This window comes from Salmo trutta, chromosome 36, assembly GCF_901001165.1.
Source record: "Salmo trutta chromosome 36, fSalTru1.1, whole genome shotgun sequence".
In the NCBI taxonomy this organism is placed as follows: domain Eukaryota; kingdom Metazoa; phylum Chordata; class Actinopteri; order Salmoniformes; family Salmonidae; genus Salmo; species Salmo trutta.
The window spans coordinates 23,205,460-23,224,835 of NC_042992.1; the positions used below are offsets into that span (position 1 = coordinate 23,205,460).

The 19,376-nt window shown below is 43.4% G+C and overlaps 1 protein-coding gene across 1 annotated transcript; it reads left to right on the forward strand.

Moving 5' to 3' along the window:
- Positions 1-6,912: 6,912 nt before the first annotated feature.
- On the forward strand, positions 6,913-17,350 carry LOC115175458 (collagen alpha-1(XXIII) chain-like). Its single transcript, XM_029734692.1, has 6 exons — positions 6,913-7,029; positions 13,585-13,653; positions 14,422-14,490; positions 14,592-14,663; positions 14,818-14,886; positions 17,227-17,350. The coding sequence occupies exons 1-6, from the start codon at positions 6,913-6,915 to the stop codon at positions 17,269-17,271; spliced, it is 441 nt and encodes a 146-aa protein (XP_029590552.1). The 3' UTR covers positions 17,272-17,350.
- Positions 17,351-19,376: the final 2,026 nt, after the last annotated feature.

Genomic DNA, 19,376 nt, shown 5'->3' on the forward strand with positions numbered 1-19,376 from the left:
TTTCCCGCCCTACAACTTGCTTGTCTGATATTTTATATATTTTCCCTTCCCAAGTTTTCTGAGCAATTTTTTTGTTGTTGACAAGACTATAAAAACACCAGCAAATCTGCTTCTTGCGGTCAATTTGCAGTCTACAAATGATTTGTAATTATGTTCCAACCCTCTGACACTCCGCTCAAGAAAAAAATCGGTCCGCGGCTGAATCTAGTTGATCACTGAGCTAGTGGGGTCTCTGCAATATATATACTGTATTTCAAATCTGACTTGAAAATGGCTTTCCACCATCTTCTAGTCTACTGCATGCATGGCTGTGTTGTTACGCCCTCTGTTGATGCAAAGTGTTCAACACAAGCTACTGTACTGCTGGAACCACACTTCTTACCACCAGGTGGTGAGGTAGGGACTAAATAACCATCAGCAACACTATCACTGTATTACTTATCCCTAAAATAAAAAGTAGTTTCCCACCCCTGAAAAAACAATGTTTTTGCTTTTGTTTCATTATATCCCATCAATATATTCATGGTTTGACAAGTTTGAGATTGTTCATCACTTGGCAAATGCCCTCCAAATATTGTGACATCTATGCATGGTTCATGTTCTTTACCTGAAATCTGAGATGCACAATTGACTATTAACATCACCGGATGTAAAATTCTAATTGGTATTGTAATTTTCTCATCTATATGACCTGCCCATGCAGTATGTGCATAAAGGCAGTATTTGGTTCTGTAATAAACAGTGAGAAATATTTTTCATTTCTCAATGTAATTGTATTTAAGACCTGTTTTGAAATGAAAAATGAAATATTACTTAATGGCAATTGTATGTCTGTGTATATCATCGCAGCACAGGAGCTGTAATGATTGTCTGATAGTGCTAATGTTATGTGATATGCTGCTTGCTATATTGTGCTTCTTGATGGGTGTAAGAGGAGTAGCCTAGGGGAGGCAGGGCAGCTGCCATATTGTGGGATGTTCAGACAAACTATAGTGGTGATTGTTAAGTTGCTAGCCTATCACTGTCACTTGATTTCATTTATCCCAACCAGAGATAGTCTGTCAAAGATTGCTGTCTTTTTGAGAGAGAGAGAGCTAACAGTCTCTATGAGTAACAGAGTCTGACTAAATCTTAGTTTACATTTTTATTTTATTTCACCTTTATATAACCAGGTAGGCTAGTTGAGAACAAGTTCTCATTTGCAACTGCGACCTGGCCAAGATAAAGCAAAGCAGTTCCGACACATAAAACAACACAGAGTTACACATGGAATAAACAAACATACAATCAATAATACAGTAGAAAAATGTATATGCAGCATGTGCAAATGAGGTAGGATAAGAGAGGTAAGGCAATAAATAGGCCATGGTGGCGAAGTAATTACAATGTAGCAATTAATGGAATGGTAGGGTGTGCAGAAGATGAATGTGCAAGTAGAAATACTGGGGTGCAAAGGAGCAAGATAAATAAATACAGGATGGGGATGAGGTAGATTGGATGGGCTATTTACAGATGAGCTATGTACAGGTGCAGTGATCTGTGAGCTGCTCTGACAGCTGGTGCTTAAAGCTAGTGAGGGAGGTAAGAGTCTCCAGCTTCAGAGATTTTTGCAGTTCGTTCCAGTCATTGGCAGCAGAGAACTGGAAGGAGAGGCGGCCAAAGGAAGAATTGGCTTTGGGGGTGACCAGTGATATATACCTGCTGGAGCGCGTGCTACGGGTGGGTGCTGCTATGGTGACCAGTGAGCTGAGATAGGGCGGGGCTTTACCTAGCAGAGACTTGTAAATGACCTGGAGCCAGTGGGTTTGGCGACGAGTATGAAGCGAGGGCCAGCCAACGAGAGCATACAGGTCGCAGTGGTGGGTAGTATATGGGGCTTTGGCGACAATACGGATGGCACTGTGATAGACTGCCTCCAATTTGTTGAGTAGAGTGTTGGAGGCTGTTTTGTAAATGACATCGCCGAAGTCGAGGATTGGTATGATGGTCAGTTTTACGAAGGTATATTTGGTGGCATGAGTGAAGGATGCTTTGTTGCGAAATAGGAAGCCTATTCTAGATTTAATTTTGGATTCGAGATGCTTAATGTGAGTCTGGAAGGAGAGTTTACAGTCTAACCAGACAACCAGATATTTGTAGTTGTCCACATATTCTAAGTCAGAACCGTCCAGAGTAGTGATGCTTATATACCAAGCCAGATATCTCTTCTATTAGCTTCGTGGCTGTTTCCCATGAATGAAACAACTCTCCATCATACAATATGAACTGACATGTCTAAAACAACCTCCTCCTTCACATATCTATCCAGAATCATGCCTATCAGGGGCCCATCTGAAAGGTTTGATACAGCCACATGAAGCCCTCAAACTCACTGAAGTTAAAGCTGAAAACTGCCATAGGCAGTTGAAGCGGAGACTGACACGTTTAACAACTGCTCCAAACATGGCAGTTTCAGGAAAACTCCATACCCGCAGGCCACTCATGTATTAGCACCCAAGGGCGTAAAACTGTTTCTCATTAGTTCTGCTTGCTACTGCTGCAGATATCAAATTGTATTTATCACATGCCCCGAATAGTAGACCTTACAGTGAAATGCTTACTTACAAGCCCTTAAGCAACAATTAAGTTTTAAGAAAATGCCTAAAGAAAAGGTAAGAGATAAAAATAACAAATAATCAAAGAGCAGCAGTATGCAGGGGGTACTGGTACATAGTCAATGTCATTGTGCTGGGGCACCGGTGTCAAGGTAATTAAGGTACATGTACATGTAGGTAGAGTTATTAAAGTGACTGCATAGATGACAGGGTAGCAGCAGCGTTCCAGAGGGTGGGGGGACAATGCAAATAGTCTTGGCGCTCCGGTACCATTTGCCGTGCGGTAGCAGAGAGAATAGTCTATGACTAGGGTGGCTGGAATCTTTGACAATTTTTAGGGCCTTCCTCTGACACCGCCTGGTATAGAGGTCCTGGATGGCAAGAAGCTTGGCCCCAGTGATGTACTGGGCTGTACGCACTACCTCTGTAGTGCCTTGCGGTCGGAGGCCAAGCAGTTGCCCTACCAGGCTGTGAAGCAACCCGTCAGGATGCTCTTGATGGTGCAGCTGTAAAACATTTTGAGGGTCTGAGGACCCATGCCAAATCTTTTCAGTCTCCTGAATAGGAATAGGTTTTGTCGTGCTCTCTTCACAACTTTCTTGGTGTGCTTGAACCATGTTAGTTTGTTGGTGATGTGGACGCCAAGGAACTTGAAGCTTTCAACCTGCTCCACTACAGCCCCGTCAATGAGAATGGGGGCGTGCTCGGTCCTCCTTTTCCTGTAGTCCACAATCATCTCCTTTGTCTTGATCACATTAAGGGAGAGGCTGTTGTCCTTGTACCACACGATCAGGTCTCTGACCTCCTCCTTATAGGCTGGCTCATCGTTGTCGGTGATCAGGCCTACCACTGTTTTATCATCAGCAAACTTAATGATGGTGTTGGAGTTGTGCCTGGCCATGCAGTCATGAGTGAACAGGGAGTACAGGAGGGGACTGAGCACGCACCCCTGAGGGGTCCCCATGTTGAGGATCAGCGTGGTGGATGTGTTGTTACCTACCCTTATCACCTGGAACCTTTAGAATGTGTCTGATGGTACACAGACTTTTAGAATGTGTCTGATAGAACATGGAACCTTTAGAATGTGTCTGATAGAACATGGAACCTTTAGAATGTGTTTGATAGAACATGGAACCTTTAGAATTGTCTGATGGTACACAGACCTTTAGAATGTTGCAGATAGAACATGGAACCTTTAGAATGTGTCTGATGGTAAACAGACCTTTAGAATGTGTCTGATAGAACATGGAACCTTTAGAATGTGTCTGATGGTACACAGACCTTTAGAATGTTGCAGATAGAACATGGAACCTTTAGAACGTTGCCATATTTATATCTGCAGCAAGGCTCTGAACATTGGACTCTGTTGAACAACATGTCTGGTCATGACACTATTTGGTGTTCTTGCCTCTTGGATGACAGACTGTACAAACTTCCAAGTGATGGAGAGACAAGACAACCTGGGTTGGATTCCTCTATTCTCCATCAGAGCCTGCTGTCTATAGTTTTGTTTCATTGTTATCTCAGTCTCATGTTTAGTTGCTGCACCCCAAGAGATGGCAAGAAGCCGCCCTTCAAACTCCCTGGCCGGTGGTGGCATGGCTGGCATCGGTCTGTTGGTTTAACATAGCCTGGCCCAGACACCCAGCCTGAGCCCAGTTACCGACACAGTACTCACTCTCACAGTGCCAGAGCATGGCTTTCACAACAACCACACTGAATAATAATGACACTATATGCCACTGTGCAGACACTTTCATCCAAATCGACTTACAACATAGTACAGTTCTTACATTTTGTGTAGGCCTTTGTAATCCCTGTGGGAATTGAACCCACAACCTTGGATTTTGTTAGTGTCCTGCTTTAACCAATAGAGCAACACAGTACTTCAATTCCAGCCATGCAGTTATAAAGTAACGTTCCTTCAACATTCTCAGAAGTAGAACTTTTTGGCAGACATGTTCTGTGGTTTGACATCTTTATAATGCCTGGAAGAAGAAGCAGCATGGTCCCTGTCACAGTGTAGATGTAGATCACTGCCCCCCTCCAGCTAATGAGCAACCTTCAACTAGGGGAGTTTATGGCCGATTCCTCAAGGTGACATTTTAAGTACTGTGAAAGACAAATATATGAGGCTACTAATGCCACCAACACCTCTGTCCTATTGTCAATATAGGTTGGTAATTTGTCATTTGAGCAAGTTTGCGAACCTGGGATCTTGTGATAGTGAGTGACCTTGATGAAGTCACTAGGTGTCTTCATTACATCTTCAGAAAAACATATTGTCAACAGAGGTTCACCGTGACTGTCTGTGGGTTCAATGTTATGAATATAAACATATACAGTAGTCCAACTAACGTTATTTATTTCATTGTAGCACATTAATAACAGAGGTTGGGTGGGAGGGATGTTGCACGTTGATAGGCTGCAACATGGTTTAGTTGGTATGAATGATGACTGAGAAAACAAGGTGGTCTGATCTCAATATTGTAGAGTGAAAAAAAAACAAATGAACTATTGTTGTTATCAACATCAAAAATGTGCAATAACCAACATTAATTTCTTTCCATCAATCCGTTTGACAACAGTGTGATTGTCGGTGCGCTTCATAAAAATTCAGTGTTCCCAGTGCAGCCCCCTCGTGCAGGTTTGAATCGATTTGAACAGGTTGATCACGGTTGCTCTCTCCTGCTTTAGGACTAAACCGGGGATAAAAAGGTTGCCCACCGGACTATGTAATTCAGACCAAATTAGCTGACTATTACTGTGATTCATTGTATTTAAATAAGAATCAAGGTATGGTTTAATTGATTGAAACTATGTTATGTAACATTTGTGTCAAGTGGACTGTAGGCTATTGAACATCAAGTCATTTCCAGAGAGAAATTTGCTGTAGGCTATCCAATGACAATCACATGTGTTGCATGTTGTGTTGCAGATTGAAATGGCATTTTTTTAAATGATAATGGGTAACCCTGTCATTTTGATGATGGGTTCAGGGTTATTTGTGCTTTTAAATTAATCAATCCATTGATTTGGGAGCATTAACTAGTTCTCAGAATAATTCTCAGGATTTATACATTTATGATAACATATTTACAATTAAATATTTGATATGAAATAAATGAATTGAAATTTAATTCAAGAAATGTAAAACTTTTTTGGAACTAAATGGGGAACATTTCAGAAGAAAAAATGGTGTTTGACCATATCCTGCAAATTACTGCTATAGAGGCAAATGTTAACTGTGAATAACTTGGCATCAGAATCCATTCTATCTGGTGAATGAAACAGAGGATCTGACAGAGAGCAGTGGTTTTGGTTCCCTGGGTAGTCATTAAGTTACACCGGCAGCTATTCCCTCACTGGAGGCTTCATGTGCAACCTGTTCCCTTTGCTTGCAAACAAATTATGATATCACACTGGCCCAAATTGATCTGGCATTATTTAGTGTTGTGTATTATGGTGTTGGCGCCCTCTAGTGTGTATATAAGTCATAGCACTCTTCTGTGAGGTGTGTGTGTGTGTGTGTGTGTGTGTGTGTGTGTGTGTGTGTGTGTGTGTGTGTGTGTATACACACACACAGGAGGAGTAAGGGCCAGAGAGATGACAACCAGGTCCTCCAAAATGAAGGAATAAGTTAGTGGGTTCCAGAAAGCGGACTTTCTTCATTCATCCATCCATTCGTTCATTAATTCCTTAATGTGTTCATTCACCTTCCATCCTCTCTTTGTCCTGCGTTTCAGCACGCGACTCATGCAGATCCAGGCAGCAGGTTGGGGACTGAGGATGATGCTAGCTGCACTGCAGTACAGCAGGTTGGAGACTGAGAATGATGCTAGCTGCACTGCGCTGCAGTACAGTAGGTTGGAGACTGAGGATGATGCTAGCTGCGCTGCAGTACAGCAGGTTGGAGACTGAGGATGATGCTAGCTGCACTGCAGTACAGCAGGTTGGAGACTGAGGATGATGCTAGCTGCGCTGCAGTACAGCAGGTTGGAGACTGAGGATGATGCTAGCTGCGCTGCAGTAAAGCAGGTTCGAGACTGAGGATGATGCTATCTGCACTGCAGTACAGCAGGTTGGGGACTGAGGATGATGCTAGCTGCACTGCGCTGCTGTACAGCAGGTTGGAGACTGAGGATGATGCTAGCTGCACTGCAGTACAGCAGGTTGGAGACTGAGGATGATGCTATCTGCACTGCAGTACAGCAGGTTGGGGACTGAGGATGATGCTAGCTGCGCTGCAGTACAGCAGGTTGGAGACTGAGGATGATGCTAGCTGCGCTGCAGTAAAGCAGGTTCGAGACTGAGGATGATGCTATCTGCACTGCAGTACAGCAGGTTGGGGACTGAGGATGATGCTAGCTGCACTGCGCTGCAGTACAGCAGGTTGGAGACTGAGGATGATGCTATCTGCACTGCAGTACAGCAGGTTGGGGACTGAGGATGATGCTAGCTGCACTGCAGTACAGCAGGTTGGAGACTGAGGATGATGCTACAGTAGGCTGTCATTTTAAATAAGAATTTGTTTTTAACTGACTAGTTAAATAAAGGTTAAATCAAAAATAAATAAAATAATTATCTTGGTCTCAGTGCCCACAGCCAAAGTCTTGTCTGTGTGATTTAAGAGAGAGAGATCCCCCTGGAAGCCTAGTGAGTCCACTTCCTTATCTGTCTCATCAGCTAACCTAGATAGTGTCAAACTCATACCACAGAAATCCCAGTGTCTGCTGGTTTCTGTTTTCTCCTTTCAATTAAGACCAGGTGAAAGGTGAAAGGAGTTATTTACAAATTAGTGACCTTAATTAATCAAAAGCGTCCTCTAGTAGCCAGTAAACGTCATACACTATAACTATCAGTTCAGGAAGTACACTGAATTTCAATTCCAATTTTCCTTTTGAAAAGCAATGACTGGTTTGACTGAATTTACATGAAATTGACCTCAAACCCGCCCTTCATATTTCCCAGTGTTGTGTCTGATCTGGTGTGTCTGAAGTGTCCAGGTTGACAGAGGTTTACTCTGCAGTACTGAGGAGCAGTAATCCTCAGACAGGTCTGTATTATTGCTGGCAAGTTCACCAGTTGGACAACCATTTGCTATAATCCCCCTACACACCCCTCTGTATGCAACCAGGGGCTCTCCCAGGGTTAGCACCCCATTTCTACCCCCCCCCCCCCCCCCCGCCCACTGCAAGTGTAGCAGGCCTGTACTGTGCGAGGGGCAAAGTGTCATGACGTAAAATTAAAATAATAGCGTAGAGGGTTTTTTGACTAGCAGGCCTTTTGAAAAGAGGCGTAAAGAGGCTTTTAGGGAGTTGGGGCGTTAGGGAGTTGGGGCATTAGGGAGATGAAAGAGGTTATATGGCACAGAGGCCCCTGACTCTATTGAGTTTACTGAGGCTATACAGAACAGAAGCCCCAAAATGGTGCCGACAGAGATGGTCGCCTCGCTTCGAGTCCTTAGGAAACTATGCAGTATTTCGTTTTTTTATGTATTATTCCTTACATTGTTACCCCAGGAAATCTTTAGTCTTTTTACATACAGCCGGGAACAACTATTGGATATAAGAGTGACGTCAACTTACCAACATTACGACCAGGAATGCGACTTTCCAGAAGCGGATCTTCTGTTTGGACCACCACTCAGGACAATGGATCTACTCCCAGAAGCCGACCCAAAACAACAGTGCGGCAGAAGGGCCACCTGGTCAGGCTCCATAGACGTGCACATCGCCCACCGCTCCCGAGTATACTACTCACCAATGTCCAGTCTCTTGACAATAAGGTAGACGAAATTCGAGCAAGGGTTTCCTTCCAGAGATACGTCAGAGATTGTAACATTCTCTGTATCACGGAAACACGGCTCTCTCGGGATATGTTGTCGGAATTGGTTCAGCCACAGGGCTACTCCATGCATCGCGCCGACAGAGATAAAAACCTCTCTGGGAAGAGGAAGGTCGGGGGTGTATGCTTCATGATTAACGACTCATGGTGTAATCATAACAACATACAGGAACTCAAGTCCTTCTGCTCACCCGACTTAGAATTCCTTACAATCAAATGCCGGCCATATTACCTCCCAAGAGAATTCTCATCAGTTATCGTCACAGCTGTGTACATTCCCCCTCAAGCAGACACCACGACGGCCCTCAAGGAACTTCACTCGACTCTATGTAAACAGGAGTCTTGCAACTGTAATTGCTAAACAGGAAACCATACAGTGCCTTGCAAAGGTATTCATCCCCCTTGGCGTTTTTCCTATTTTGTTGCATTACAACCTGTAATTTAAATTGATTTTTATTTGGATTTCATGTAATGGACATACACAAAATAGTCCAAATTGGTGAAGTGAAATTTAAAAAATAACTTATTTAAAAAAAAAATTAAAAAATGTAAACGGAAAATGTGTTTGTGCATATGTATTCACCCCCTTTGCTATGAAGCCCCTAAATAAGATTAGTTCAATAAAGTCCACCTGTGTGCAATCTAAGTGTCACATGATCTGTCACACGAACTCAGTATATTTAAACCTGTTCTGAAAGACCCCAGAGTCTGCAACACCACGAAGCAAAGGGCACCACCAAGCAAGTGGCACCATGAAGACCAAGGGGCTCTCCAAACAGGTCAGGGACAAAGTTGTGGAGAAGTACAGATCAGGGTTGGGTTATAAAAAAGTATCTCAAACTTTGAACATCCCACGGAGCACCATTAAATCCATTATTAAAAAATTGAAAGAATATGGCTCCACAGCAAACCTGCCAAGAGAGGGCCGCCCAACAAAACTTACGGACCAGGCAAGGAGGGCATTAATCAGAGAGGCAACAAAGAGAACAAACACAACCATGAAGGAGCTGCAAACCTCCACAGCGGAGATTGGAGTATCTGTCCATAGGACCACTTTAAGCTGTACACTCCACAGAGCTGGGCTTTACAGAACAGTGGCCAGAAAAAAAGCCATTGCTTAAAGAAAAAAATAAGAAAACATGTTTGGTGTTCGCCAAAAGGCATGTGGGAGACTCCCCAAACATATGGAAGAAGGTACTCTGGTCAGATGAGACTAAAACTGAGCTTTTTGGCCATCAAGGAAAACACTATGTCTGGCGCAAACCCAACACCTCTCATCACCCCGAGAATACCATCCCAGTCAAGCATGGTTTTGGCAGCATCATGCTGTGGGGATGTTTTTCATCGGCAGGGACTGGGAAACTGGTCAGAATTGAAGGAATGATGGATGGCGCTAAATACAGGGAGATTCTGAGGGGAACCTGTTTGTCTTCCAGAGATTTTGAGACTGGGACAGAGGTTCACCTTCCAGCAGGGCAATGACCCTAAGCATACTGCTAAAACAACACTTGAGTGGTTTAATGGGAAACATTTAAATGCCTTGGAATGGACTAGTCAAAGCCCAGACCTCAATCCAATTGAGAATCTGTGGTATTACTTAAAGATTGCTGTACACCAGTGGAACCCATCCAACTTGAAGGAGCTGGGGAAGTTTTGCCTTGAAGAATGGGCAAAAATCCCAGTGGCTAGATGTGCCAAGCTTATAGAGACATACCCCAAGAGTCTTGCAGCTGTAATTGCTGAAAAAAGTGGCTCTACAAAGTATTGATTTTGGGGGGGTGAATAGTTATGCACGCTCAAGTTTTCAGTTTTTTGCCTTATTTCTTGTTTGTTTCACAATAAAAAAGATTTTGCATCTTCAAAATGGTAGGCATGTGGTGTAAATCAAATGATACAAACCCCCCAAAAAATCTATTTTAATTCCAGGTTGTAAGGGAATAAAATAGGAAAAATGCCAAGGGGGGTGAATACTTTCGCAAGCCACTGTATATCCTGAGGCTGCATTTATTGTAGCTGGGGATTTGAACAAAGCAAATCAGCATATTGATTGCAGTACCTGCAGGGGTAATACACTCGATCACTGCTACTCTAACTTCCGCGATGCATACAAGCCCTCCCCCGCCCTCCCTTCGGCAAACTCAATCACGACGCCATCTTGCTCCTACCGTCTTATAGGCAGAAACTCAAACAGGATGTACCAATGACTAGAACCATTCAATGCTGGTCTGACCAATCGGAATCAATGCTTCAAGATTGCTTTGATCACGCAGACTGGGATATGTTCCGGTCAGCCTCAGAGAACAACATTGATCAATACGTTGACTCGGTGAGTGAGTTTATAAGGAAGTGCATTTGAGATGTACGGACTGTGACTATTACAACCTACCCTAACCAGAATCCGTGGATGGATGGCGGCATTCGCGCAAAACTGAAAGCGCGAACCACCGCATTTAACCATGGAAAGAGGTCTGAGAATATGGCTGAATATAAACAGTGTAGTTATTCCCTCCGCAAGGCAATCAAACAAGCGGAATGCCAGTACAAGGACAAAAAGTTGAGTCGCAATTCATCGGCTCAGACACGAGACGTATGTGGCAGGGTCTACAGGAAACCACAGACTACAAAAAGAAAACCAGCCACGTCACAGACACCGACGTCACGCTTCCAGACAAATTAAACACCTTCTTTTCCCGCTTTAAGGATAATACCGTGCCACAGTCGGAGCCTGCTAACAAGGACTGCGCCCCCTCTCCTTCTCCGTGTTAACCCTTGCAAGGCTGCTGGCCCAGACGGCATCCCTAGCCGCGTCCTCAGAGCATGTGCAGACCAGCTGGCTGGTGTGTTTACGGACATGTTCAGTCGCTCCCTATCCCAGTCTGCTGTCCCCACATTCTTCAAGATGGCCACCATTGTTCCTGTACCCAAGAAGGCAAAGATAACTGAACTAAATGACTACCACTCCATATCACTCACATCTGTCATCATGTAGTGCTTTGAGAGAGTCAAGGAACATATCACCTCCACCTTACCGGCCACCCTAGACCCACTGGAAAACAACCTCTCACTCAACTTCAACAAAACAAAGGAGATGATCGTGGACTTCATGAAACAGCAGAGGGAGCACCCCCCCATCCACATCAAAGGGACAGCAGTGGAGAAGGTGGAAAGTTTTTTAAGTTCCTCGGCGTATACATCACAGACAAACTGAAAATGGTCCACACACACAGACAGCGTGGTGAAGAAGGAACAACAGCGCCTCTTCAACCTCAGGAGGCTGAAGAAATTTGGGTTGTCACACAAAACCCTGACGAACTTTTACAGATGCAGAATCGAGAGCATCGTGTCAGGCTGTATCACATTCTGGTACGGCAACTGCTCCGCCCTCAACCGCAAAGCTCTCCAGAGGGTGGTGCGGTCTGCACAACGCATCACCGGAGGCAAACGACCTGCCCTCCATGACACCAACAGCACCCGATGTCACAGGAAGGCCAAAAAGATCACGAAGGACAACGACCACCCGAGCCACTGCCTGTTCATACCGTTACCATCCAGAAGGCCAGGTCAGTACAGGTGCATCAAAGTGGGGACAGAGAGACTGAAAAACAGCTTCTATCTTAATAAATGAATCACTAGTCACTTTAAACAATCGCACTTTAAATAATGCCACTTCAATAATGTTTACATATCTTACATTATTCATATCATATGTACAGTTGAAGTCGGAAGTTTACATACACCTTAGCCAAAAACATTTAAACTCAGTTTTTCACAATTCCTGACATTTAATCCTAGTAAATATTCCCTGTCTTAGGTCAGTTAGGATCACCACTTTATTTTAAGAATGTGAAATGCCAGAATAATAGTAGCGAGAATTATTTATTTCAGCTTTTATTTCTTTCATCACATTCCCAGTGGGTCAGAAGTTTACATATACTCAATTAGTATTTGGTAGCATTGCCTTTAAATTGTTTAACTTGGGTCAAATGTTTCAGGGAGCCTTCCACAAGCTTCCCAAAATAAGTTGGGTGAATTTTGGCCCATTCCTCCTGACAGAGCTGGTGTAACTGAGTCAGGTTCGTAGCCCTCCTTGCTCGCAGACGCATTTTCAGTTCTGCCCACAAATGTTCTATAGTATTGAGGTCAGGGCTTTGTGATGGCCACTCCAATACCTTGACTTTGTTGTCCTTAAGCCATTTTGCCACATCTTTGGAAGTATGTTTGGGGTCATTGTCCATTTGGAAGACCCATTTGCGACCAAGCTTTAACTTCCTGACTGATGTCTTGAGATGTTGCTTCAATATATCCACATCATTTTCCTTCCTTATGACGCCATCTATTTTGTGAAGTGCACCAGTCCCTCCTGCAGTAAAGCACCCCCACAACATGATGCTGTCACCACCGTGCCTCACAGTTGGGATGGTGTTCTTCGGCTTGCAAGCCTTTCGGAGCAGTGGCTTCTTCCTTCATGAATGACCTTTCAGGTTATGTTGATATTGGACTCGTTTTACTGTGGATATAGATACTTTTGTACCGGTTTCCTCCAGCATCTTCACAAGGTCCTTTGCTGTTGTTCTGGGAATGATTTGGACCCCCCCCCCCCCCCGGCAGGGGGTCCGGCCTTACTGTCTAAATTTGTAGAATAGCAGGAAATGTGCTTTAAAACGGGAAAATTGTCTCTCTGATGCCAAGAGGGGGGGCTTTTAAATGTTCAGTCTCGTGGGCCGAGACTTGAGTCCGGCCATGCACTGCAGAAGTCATAGTAAAACCTCTTGTATGCCATTTTTATCACACTGTCGTAGGAGTTGTGTTCTGATATTATGACAGGGTCCTTGATGAGGTTGCTATCATCAAATGGGGTCCCGACGCAAAAAAATGTTTTGGGAACCCCTGCACTAAGTCATTACCTCTTATCCCCTGATCCTCTAACTTCTGACCTCCAGGGAAACACAGGAGCCCCAGGGTTGTCAGGATTGATGGGTTTTCCAGGCGCAGGGATACAAGGAGAAATGGCAGGCCTATCAAATGATTAAATGTTTTCCTCTGTGTTCCATTATTTTGATTTGTATCCCACTGCCATTCTGGTTTGTTCTATCACTCACTTATAACTGAACTGACTAATCTATGTCCCTCTCTCTCCCTGCAGGGAGACCATGGTCCACCTGGGTCTTCCAGCCCTCGTGGGCCACCAGGGCTGGGAATAGTTGGCCCGAAGGTGAGTAGAACTAAATATGGGAATGGGTGATATGGTACATTGCCCCCTTACTCAAATCCAGACCTCGAGGTGCTTAGTACTGCTGGTTTTCATTCTTCCCCTCTATTTATTTTTTATTTTATTTCACCTTTATTTAACCAGGTTATTTAACCAGTTGAGAACAAGTGCTCATTTACAACTGCGACCTGGCCAAGATAAAGCAAAGCAGTGCGACAAAAACAACACAGAGTTACACATGGGATAAACAAACGTACAATCAATAACACAATAGAAAAAACATCTATATACAGTGTGTGCAAATGAGGTAAGATTAGGGAGGTAAGGCAATAAATAGGCCGTAGTGGCGAAGTAATTACAATTTAGCAATTAAACACTGGAGTGATAGATGTGCAGAAGATTAATGTGCAAGTAGAGATACTGGGGTGCAAAGGAGCAAAAAAATAAATAACAATATGGGGATGAGGTTGTTGGATGGGCTATTTACAGATGGGCTATGTACAGGCGCAATGATCTGTGAGCTATTCTGACAGCTGATGTTTAAAGTTAGTGAGGCAGGGTAGGATAGGTATAGGTCTGTAACAGTTTGAATCTAGAGTGTCTCCCCCTTTGAAGAGGGGGATGACCACGGCAGCTTTCCAATCTTTAGGAATCTCGGACGATACAAAAGAGAGGTTGAACAGGCTAGTAATAGGGGTTGCAACAATTGCGGTGGATAATTTTAGAGAGGGTCCAGGTCCTCCTATCAGGGACTGATTCAGTTCTCCACAGGGTGACCAGGGCTTCCCAGGGCAGCACGGACCACAGGGAGAGAGAGGAGTCGTGGAGCCAGGGCCAAAGGTGAGTGGATGGCAAAGGTCTCCAATGCAGCATACAATATACAGCTGAGATGAGCAGGTGTTGAATGTGGAGGTGAGTGTCTGATCTATGGTCGTCTCCAGGGTGAACCAGGACCTGACGGATCCTCTGGGATACCTGGTATACTTGGGGAAGATGGACCGGTCCAACCTAAGGTAAGCAAGGTGTCAAAGTTAATTTAGAGGTCAAAGTTCATTGGGCCCCATTGTACATCTACTATACAGTATAAAGAGCACAGACATTTGAAATAGTTATCACATAACATGTTAACTTGTTTATTGTCTGCATTTTCTTTGTGTCTTGAAACAGGGTGAGATTGGTTTGCCAGGACTGCGAGGGACAGAGGGTGCGCCTGGGAAAGGAATTCCTGGAGAAAAGGTAGAGTTCTATTTTTTTAAGGTTTAGGGATCTAGAATGTTTACCCAGACAACCACCCAGAGTCCTATAGAAACCTTTGGTAGTTCTGGCCTACCTGCATACACCTACGTTAAACACAGCTGTAACGGCTGTCTTCAGGAACGGACCAAAATGCGGCGGAGTTAGTGTTCAACATAATTTAATTCAACGGAACACTATACAATTTAACAAAACAAGAGAACTGACAGCCAACACAGTCCTGTCAGGTGCAACCACTGTGACAAGAACAATTACCCACGAAACACAAAGGAAACGTAGGCAACTTATGTGTGACTCCCAATCAACCACAACCCTCTACAGCTGTGCCTGATTGGAAGTCACACAGCCAAAATCAATGAAACAATAAAAAACACACACTCCCTCCTGCCACATCCTGACCCAACTACACCCTCTACTGGTCAGGACGTGACAACAGCATTGTCTGCTTCCAGTATAAGAGTCATGCTGATTAACTCAAGCTTAAGCAATACAAGAGAGGATATCCTGAATAGTCAACCTTTGAAGTACAGGATGGACAAATATTGTGCTGGGCCTTACACAACTTAATTGAGTGAGTTTACCAGTCACCCTCTCCTGGGTGACAAAATATTGAACATGCCCTATACGTCAGGCTGGCTGAATAAACATTTCCTGAACACAAAGTCAATATATATCCACTACAACTAGACTCCCTGACTGGTGCTTCACCTTTAAAAGGCAGTTCCAAGCAATATTATACGTCATAATGAAATATGATAAGTTATGAATGGTACCTGTATTGATAACGGAAGCTTAAACACAGTAGTGGTGCTTTCAGAGAATCCAGACAGGGTTGGGTGTCCCAAATAGCATCTTATACCCTTAAAGTGTGGTCCACTGCACTCTCGTGGAACTGGGTCCTTTCTATGACTTCTGCAGTGAAACCTTTGACAATGACGACCAAAATGGTCAAGAATTTGTCCAGGTCCTAGTTATAGGCTAGCTACCTGAGCAGGTAATATGGGAAATGTTAGGGTTAACGGCTGGTTGGTCACAACTGCTGTGGAAAATTATAGACCGGAGTCCCCTTTTATAGGCCGGCGGACCAATTCTCCCCCAAAAAAACTCAGTCTCAACTTACTGTTGATAGTTAAGTTAATAGAATACACAAGGTGCAATTTCGAAATTTGGTTGTGCATCACCAGTCACTCAATTAGCCCATGTCAATTTATTTTTTAGGTTGGTAAGTTAGTCTAGTGGCCAGCTATCTAAACTTGTAGTTAGCATGGTCGAATTACCGACCGGGGTGGGGCCCATTGATCATCAGCTATCATGTTAAAAACTGAAAACATTTGCCTTCAACCTATGGCAAATTGTGTAGAATTGCAGGAAATTAGCTGTAAAACTACATTTTTATCTCTACTCCATGGCAAGATGATTAGAAATGTAGCAAACTTGCTTTAAAACTGCAACATTTTCTCTATGCCCCATGGCAAAATGTGCAGAATTGCAGTAAATTAACTTTAAAACAGATTTATTTTCCCCTTTCGCTATTACGAGGGGGCCGCTAAAATGTTTTGCTCGCAAGGTGGAGAGGTATTGATGTGGGTACACAGACCCACAAGCCACTGGGGCCCCTTATGATGAGTTTGGTTTTTTAGTGGCCCCCACCCCCATCAAAGTTGCCCATCCCTGCTGTAGATGTTAGAGAATGTTAGTGTTTAAGGCAGGTCATCTTTAATAGAGGAGGCATTAGGATTTATGGCTGGGTTTGGTTTGAAGTGTTTTTTTAAAGGAATTCTAGGGGCTAACTTTAGGGTTCGATTATATGGCTGTTATGAGTGTCATCTGAGGTTCCCTTTCAAGTTACATGTGTGGATGCCACTTGGAATTCTTCAACTTTTTCAGTCTCAACATTTTTAAGCAAGTGTTCCGTTTACATCAAGGAAGTCTGAGTTGTGCCTATTTACATTTTGAATCAGGCCCTCTATGCAAATGCCTGCCCAACATTCCACAGAGGTGCACTGTTTCCGCCAGGGTTCCCAGAAGCATTGACACGAAGCCAGCAACCATTGTTTTGCTTCACTGCATTTTACAGCCTGGTATCATAGACTAGACGTAACCAGTGGTGATTTTAGCATGTAAATCTTGGTGGGGAAAAAAATCTATGCTGGGATGCATGCCAGCAAAGCCACTACACAACACAACACTAAAAAATACATTAATTGCACGATAACGGTGACAAACGGTGCCCACAAACTGTTAGTTTGTCCCAACAGCATTGATTCCCAACAGTATTGATTCCCAACAGCATTGATTCCCAACAGTATTGATTCCCAACAGCATGGATTACCAACAATGACGAGACAGCCTACAGGGAGGAGGTGAGGGCTCTGGGAGTATGGGGCCAGTAAAATAACCTCTCTTCTCAACGTCAACAAAACAAAGCAGATGATCGTGGACTTCAGGAAAACGCAGAGGGAGCACCCCCCCATCCACATCGACGAGACAGCAGTGGAGAAGGTGGAAAGTTTTATGTTCTTCAGCGTACACATCACTGACAAACTGAAATGCTCCACCCACACAGACAGTGTGGTGAAGAAGGTGCAACAGTGTATACTATTCTACTGTATGTTAGTCTATGCCGCTCTGAGATTGCTCGTCCACATATTTATATATTCTGAATTCCATTCCTCTATATAGATTTGTGTGCATTGGGTATATGTTGTGAAATTGTTAGATATTACTTGTTAGATATTGCTGCACTGTCGGAACTAGAAGCACAAACATTTCGCTACACCCGCAATAACATCTGCTAAACACGTGTATGTGACCAATACAATGTTATTTGATTTGAGCAGTCCCAACACCTTACCACCGCTACACCTGGCTATCAGCGGAGCCTTGTCTGGCAGCGAAACAGTTCATTCAGCCTCATTTACTGCCTTTAAAAAAACATAGCTGATATGGCTGATTTGCTTAAACAAATGTGGTTTCTACTGACAGTTGAGATGTACAAACTATGGCATAAGAGGACGACAAGCGGATAAGAGGCAATCCGTAATTTCAATTAAGACATTAAAGAGCGAGCTAGGACGTAGTCAAAATAACTATTTGTTCAGCACTTTTGAAATGTACAGCAACAGAATTGAGAACATGGGCCGTTCTTACAGTGTTCTCCCTGTACTCCAAGTTAGAACCGTAGGATAAATAAAGGGGGCATATAAGTAGACAATGAAAGCTCTTACAATATTTGATGATTGCATTTCTCAAAACAGGTTATAGGCTACATGTGCACCACCAAGTCAGAACAGTAGGCAAAATTAAGAGGGCTAAATAGACCAAATTATTAGGGTGAGGCACATGGGCTACTAACAGCTTACTATACAACATACACTTTGTATTACTTTCTTAGCTACAGTATACATATCTCCCTGGCATATTACATAATTTACGCAGCAGCATACAATACATTTTTTGGAATCACCTTGTTGTGCTCACTTGAACAGGAAGGTGGCGTGGGAAAATCCTTCATGGGAAAATTTTGTCATCAAAGTCTGGCCTTCTCTGGATTTAGGGTGCTTTCAAGACAACTGGGAACTCTGTGGGGAAAAAAAGGTTGAATCATGATGACATCAGTGATCTTCAGGTTGTAGCTCTAGAAAGAGGCCCGAGTTCCGAATTTACAATTCCAAGTTGGATGAAAGTTCAAAATGTATTTTCCCAGTCATAGCTCGTTTTTCCCGAGTTCCCAGTTGTCTTGAACTCACTAAAGTCAGATTTTGCAGTTCCGAGTTAACAGTTGTTTTGAGCACGGCACAAATCATGCTTCATTGACAGCATGGCCAATGTTGAATGTTTATAATTTTAAACTAGGAAAATAGACCCTTAATCTTAGACTTTGGACCACACAGCCGCTTCACTGAATAGCAGGCTAGTGATGGCTAGCCACACTGATTTATTGTTAGCCACACTGATTCCTTCCAAACCACTCATTGTTGAATTTGCGATTTCCAACTTGTTGTGTAATGTTTATGTCCAATGGCCGATGAGCACCGATACGTTTTATCTACAATTTCTCTTTATTATTTATCTTCATATGACAAGGAATAAAAAGGATTTGCCAGTAGATTGTCGACTTGATTCATGATGATGACTGTTAGCTAAGATTTTGAAAGTATGATGTTGACATAATTTTATCAGTGGCCAATGACCTTGAGCATTCTTGGATTGACACTTCTATTGTAACTCTATGGCAGCACCCAAGGGGCTAGAATTTTCTAGCTCTACCCTTAGACTTGGCGATGACGTGCTGTCCTCATGAGTGACAGAACACAGACGATCACGGCGCAAAACCACCACAGAAAACACTGAGCTACGCAGAAACACCTGCATTTTGGAGCTGCCTTACTCAAGAAAAGAGACCACGTTTCTATGTGGCTTTATAAACTCAATGATATATTTTTTTTTACATTGTTTGCAAACTGATATGT